The following is a 5,971-nucleotide window of genomic DNA, read 5'->3' on the forward strand; positions in this document are numbered from 1 at the left end:
TGGGCAGAGCCAAGACAGAATGTGTGCCTCTTACAGGGACCAAAATTCATCCAATTCCCTTCTGGAAAGGTGGGCAAGGGACTCCAGAACACTCCAGAGGCCCTTCACGTCCCCTCTCCCAGGACAAGCTCAAAGCTTAGTGTAAGACAGGGCAAGATGCTGGACAGGGGATGGGACAGCCTGGCCCAGGTCCCAGGAGGGGGTAGCAGAGGGCCACAGCCTAGTGCAGGTCCCCAGGACAGCAATGGCCATGGCCCCAGAGCTGTGGACCACCACAGATGTCACCACCCACCCACAGAGCCCCGGCTTCAGCCTCCAGGGAAACAGGCCCCAGAGCCTTCCCGAGCTGATTCGTCCAACGCCCTGTGACCTGGACGTCACGGAAGACCATATAAGGAGCCGGCCCCTACTCCTACTCCGGGGCTCTGAAGAGACACACACACGCGCACACACTCACAGACCCAATCACACACTCACACGGTGCCTGACGTCCCCTTAGACCTTGCCCATGCAAGCTGGTCGTCCGCGACAGTCCCTCTCCCAGCCAGCTCTGTCCTGGCCACCCTGCCTCTGGGCCTCTCCCTGTGCCTCCCTTCCCCAGGACCTCCGCCGCCGTCTCCCAGGCGCCACCCAGAAAGGCTGAGAGGAAAGGTCGGGAGTCGCCCAGGGTCGGGGTCGGGGTGGACGTGGGGCGCGGGGACGGCGGCCTTGGTGGTGAGCGAGCAGTCGGGATGCCGGGCAGGTGTGAAAGAGGTTTGGGGAGACTGGGAGCTCCGCACAGGAATTGGAGCCTGAGAGTGGGGAATAGTTTTTCCTGGCAAGCAGGTGATTCTGCGGGAAGGGGGGGCACTGCAAAGGTGGCAGAGGAACAGCCTGGCAGCCCTGGCCCCGGGGCAGTCTGAGAGGCAGGAGCAGGGGCTGGGGCGCTGTGGGCTGCCCTGCCCTCGCTGACCCCCGCCCCCCTCTGGCCCTCCCCGGGTGGGAGGTGCAGGTCCCGGCGTGGGTGGCACACAGGGTAGGTGCTCTCAGAATGCCTGTTGAAGGAAAAGGCTCTGAACGGGCACCTGGGGACAGAACACGGGAAGCGCGCTGACATTCTGAGGCGCCCGCACCCTCTGCGCTCCGAGGGTCAGGTCAGGTCCGGCCGCTCTGTGAGAGGAGCAACCCCCCACCCCCCGGCTGCAGACGGGGCTGCGGGCCGGGAGGAACGGAGGCGGCTCCTGGGCCCATCCCGGGCTGGGGGGACCGGGGGAGGGGACGCATAGGAGGCAGCCCTGCGGCCAGAGGGAGACGGGGTCTGGCGACTGCAAAGACCGAGGCTCTCCGGCGCAGACCCTGCGGTCCCCAACCACTGCCCCGGAAGCCGTCCCCCCACCAGTCTCCCGATGCGTGTCCAGTCACCACCCCAGCCCCGCCAAGGAGGCCAGGGCAGAGCGGGGGGCCTTCTGATGGCGTCATCCCGGCCTCCCCAACGCCCCCGGCTGGTCCCTCCGTCGGAAAGGCCCCCACCCTACTCTGCCGAAGGGACACACTCCCCCCGGAACTCGGCCCGGAGGGACTTTCGGCCCCGCGCCCCCGCCGGCTCCGCCCCCAGCCCCGCCCCGCGCCCCCCACGGCTCCGCTGGGACGCCGGCTCCGCCCCGCCAGCCTCCCGCGTGCCCGCAGTCCTGCCGCGGCTTCGGCCGGCCTGGAGTCCGGCGCCGTCGCGCTCTCCGGCGCCAGGCTTGGGCATCTCCGGGAGGCCGTGGATCTGCGTTCGACCGGCGTGAGTCGCCGGGTCGGGGTCGGGGTCGGGGTCGGGGTCGGGGCCGCGGCGGACGTGGGGCGCGGGGACGGCGGCCTTGCTGGGGCGCGAGCGATCGGGACGCCGGGCAGGCGTGGGAGGGGTCTGGGGGAGGCTGGGGGTCGGGGCGCGCTCGTGGGCCCGGCCTCAGAGGCCTGAGCCTCCACTCCCATCCCCCAGCCACCGCGAATGTTTCCAAAGATCGGAGCGGGAGAAGGCGGAGACCGCCGCCAGGCGCCCTCCCTGCTGGGCGGCCCCGGCCCAGGGCTGCGTGGGCGCTGGGAGCCCGTCACCCAGCTCTAGCCTTCCCAGGGGGCCTGGGGGGGGGCGGCCTTCGGGATTGAAAAGGGATTGAGTTCTCAGCGGGCCTGCGGGATGGGCACGATAACCTGCCGTCTCTGGTGGATCGCCCTGGGGTCAGCTGGCTGTCCGGGGAAGAGGTGAAAGCAAGCTCCTCCTGTTTGCCCCTATTATGCAAGCGCCTGAGGTGCCTGGGAGAGCACCCCACCTGCTCCCAGCCCTGGCCACCTTGCCCCTTCCCATCTCGGAGACCAGGGCAGGCTCCTGCCTCTGGGCCTGGCTTTCCCAGAAATCAGCCCTGTCAGTCTGGGGGCGTGCATAGTCTGGGTCCCAGATGGCACTGGCTCCCCCCACGGCCTCCTTAGCCTGACCCCAGGAATGCCTGTAGCTCTAGTGCCTCCACTCAGCCCAGCAGGCCGTTCGGTGGGTGCCTGGCTGTGTTCCAGAGCTCCCTGAGGACAGCCCAGGGGGCCTCCATGCCTAGACCACACTTTACAGAGGAGAAAGGGGGGGGTTCCTTCCCCACTTGAACTGCTGGATCTGGGGATGGGCCCCATGTGGGGCCCTTGGACATCTACAAGCGCCAGCTCCTGCCCCAGGATGTTGGCCCAGGGCTGGGCAGAAGAGGCCTGGGACCCATTATTGGGGTCCCCAAAGGACCCTCCCCAAACCTGTTCTCTGCCTGGCGTTCTCCTTCCTCCCAGTGCCCAGGATCCTACCGGAGGCCTGGAATGCCCTTCCCCCGCCCCAGCTGTCCTATCTCCCAACAGAAGGGCCCAGACTGCCCCTCCCACTCCATGCCTCCTGCAAAACAGAACCGGAATCCCAGCTGGCCACAGTCAGTGCTTTCTCTACCCACTGCCGTGGCCTCTGCCCAAGGCAGGTCCTGGAACAGGATGAGGGCAGCCCCCAGGGACCCACATGCAGCAGGCTGAGGCTGTGCCTGTTCTGCTGGTTTGAAAGGGTTGGGGGGACAGCCGGCACTCACAGGCTTACGGCCTTCAGCATTGACTTACAGGAAGAGTGGGAAGCACCCCCTGTCCTCCAGCACAGAAGCTGCCAGAGGCAGTGCCCAGTTAGATGCACGTCATGCCCCCTGCCCAGCCCCGGGGCCCCCACACCAGCCATGGAGCTGACCAATGGGAAGTTCTGGATGGAGGTCCACTAAAGCCCTTACTAGTCGCCATCCTTCATCACCAGGACCACAGGCAGAAGCCGCTCCCTCAGCTTCCCTTTCTGTCGTTTGTCCCCACACCTTGCCCCCAGTCCAGCAGCAAGCATCACAGGCTTGGGGAGGGGCCTCAGCAAGAAAGAGTGCACTCCGAGGAGTAGGCTAGGATGGAGCAAAAAGACCCTCTCCCTGGCCCTGCTGCTGGAAGCCGGCAGGTCCCTCCCCCCATTTACAAAGTGGGCACAGCCCGGCCTTCCAACACGCTGTCTCTGGAGCAGGGTGGGCTGCTTTGGCTTCGGAGACCCCAGACGGGACACCTGTCCCTCCAGAATGAAGGTCTTCCTGACTGTGCTGCTGGCTGCCCTCCTGGGTGCGGAGCAAGGTGAGGTGCCCCAGGCCCAGGACGCGGGCCTCACTGCACCCCCCTTCCACCCATGCTGTGGGACCTGCTCTGTGGACCCTGACAGACCCCTGTCCCTTAGCAAAGCGGGTGACTCCTCCCTCCCACCCCTACTGGAGGCCCCAGCCCTGCCCCTGACACTCTTGTCACCATGCATTTGGGTGTCACAGGAGGTCCTCAGGGGCCAGGATCTGGTGTCGTTGCCTTTCCTGTCTGCAGCCCTAGGCCTCACATAAGAGAATTGCTCAGTGAACGTCTGCAAAACAGGCGTCCTGTGCCTGGGTCAGGACTGGGAAGCGACCCAAGATGGGTACCACCTAGCGCATGTCCCCTTTCTGCAGCCCAGTCCCTGGTGTGCTTCTCCTGCACGAATCAGAATAGCAACTTCTACTGTCTGAAGCCGACCATCTGCTCTGACTCCGACAACTACTGTGTGACCATATCTGCCTCTGCGGGCATCGGTGAGCACTGGCGAGCAGCCCAGCCTCTGCCCCCTGACTAGCCCCAGGCCCCTGCCCCTGCGCTCACAGCCTTGTTTTCCATGCAGGGAACTTGGTGGACTTCGGCCACACCCTGAACAAGGGCTGCTCCCCCATATGCCCCGGCCCGAAGGGCATCAGTCTTGGCGTGGCGTCGGTGGGCACCCACTGCTGCCAGAGTTTCCTGTGCAACCTGAGCGCAGCCGACGGCAGGCTGCAGGCCAGCACCACCTTGCTGGGCCTTGGGCTCCTGCTCAGCCTCCTCTTGGCCCTGCTGCGGCTTGGCCCCTGACCCCTCCTAGACCCCAGCGGGTACCAGAGCTTCCTCGTCTGACTCCTCACCCTGCCTGATCCTAACCCCTTGGCGTAGGTCCCCTTGGTCAGGCTAACCTCTGCATCTACACCTGCCCCAAGGGGCCGACTGCCCTCACTTCTGGGGTCAGTGATAGGACCTTCCTCAGGGAACCTGGGAAGGGATGAGGTCCCCCTGTAGCCTGAGGCCCCCAGAGTCTGAACTGAGTCCCTCCGGCACACTGGGAGGGGCACCTACAGACCCAGGCCTCAGTCCTCCCCTCTCAGTGTGGAGGGGGTGTTCGGTCCCACTGAGTCTCAGAAGGTGGCCATGCTGTGGTGCCTGCCTGTGCTCTGCTGGGTGGACAGGTGTGGCCATGTGCCTCTGCCATGCACATGTGTGAGTACGTGGTTGTGTCAGGGCCTATGCGGAGGTGAGTGTCCCGTGTCCAGGCCTCCTGAGAGCCCCAGGCACTGACCCCCAACTCTTCTCTGGTGTCTCACTCACCTCAAGGGCAGCCTTTTGAGGAATGGGTTCACTGCTTCCACATCTAGGCTTCAAGACTGGGCAATGGGCTCCCCACCCCAAATCCAGCTGCGGCTTCCCCTATCCCCCCCAAGAGCCCTCCTGCTGCTTCGGTGCCTCAAATAAACACACATGTGCCCACCACTTCCTATTCAGGCTGTGAGCTGTTACTGGGACCACCTCCCAGCGGGGTCTTGATGCGCGGGGGCAGGGATAGCAGAGTTCTGGAGTGCAGAGAGCCTGGGGAGCCCCTGTGGTATGGCCCCATACTGAGGCCCACCTGGGGGCAGTGGGGGAGACAGTCCCCCAAGTCCACAGCTGCCCTGGAAGGAAAGCTGGGGAGGGGAGGCGGGACCTGCGGTATCCTGCATGCAGGCAGGATGGGCACCAGCCCCTGGGGTTCTGGGACTTGGGAAAGGGATGCCAGGGCCAGGTGGGCAGGAACTCAGTGGGACCATGAGTGAGGCTTCTGCCCCAAGGCCTGTGGGAGAAATGGATGGGGGTCTCCCACGGGGAAGGCGTTGGAGCCCGGTTCAAAGGCAGGGGTGTGCTCCCTAATTCCACAGCCATGCTGCTATGTGCCCACTTCCCTTTTCCAAGCTGTATTGTGGTCTGCAGTGACCGAGGAGGCGTGGGCCCAGGCCAGAGGTCTGCTGGTCCATCTGCCATGGGGAAGTGTCTGTTCACAGCCAAGGGGCTTCGATTGCACAGGTGACAGAACGAGGAAGAGAGGCTGACTGGGGAAAGGTACCCTGTGGGGCTTCATTCTTTCACTCGGTGCTCCCAGGTGCTGTGGGAGGCCTGGCCTGTCCAGGTGGCCAGAAGCTCTGGTGTGCCTTTGGCCAGAGTCTAAGGAACGCCGTCCAGCAGAGTGGCTCAAGGTTCTGGCCCATCTCCCAAGGGCCCTGAGGCCTGGGGCAGTGTCATAAACACCCCAAAGGGGGATGGCCGGCCAGCACAGGTGGCCAAGCGCTGATGTGATGCTTTCAAGGGGGCTGAGGGAGGGACTCCCCCAAACAGC

The 5,971-nt window shown here is 65.0% G+C and overlaps 1 protein-coding gene across 1 annotated transcript; it reads left to right on the plus strand.

The window, feature by feature from the left end:
- Positions 1-1,590: 1,590 nt before the first annotated feature.
- LY6E (lymphocyte antigen 6 family member E) lies at positions 1,591-5,094 on the plus strand. Its single transcript, XM_036922452.2, has 4 exons — positions 1,591-1,765; positions 3,533-3,636; positions 3,996-4,115; positions 4,202-5,094. The coding sequence occupies exons 2-4, from the start codon at positions 3,585-3,587 to the stop codon at positions 4,423-4,425; spliced, it is 396 nt and encodes a 131-aa protein (XP_036778347.1). The 5' UTR covers positions 1,591-1,765; positions 3,533-3,584; the 3' UTR covers positions 4,426-5,094.
- The last annotated feature ends 877 nt before the right edge of the window (positions 5,095-5,971 follow it).

This window comes from Manis pentadactyla, chromosome 3 (assembly GCF_030020395.1).
Source record: "Manis pentadactyla isolate mManPen7 chromosome 3, mManPen7.hap1, whole genome shotgun sequence".
Taxonomy (NCBI): Eukaryota; Metazoa; Chordata; class Mammalia; order Pholidota; family Manidae; genus Manis; species Manis pentadactyla.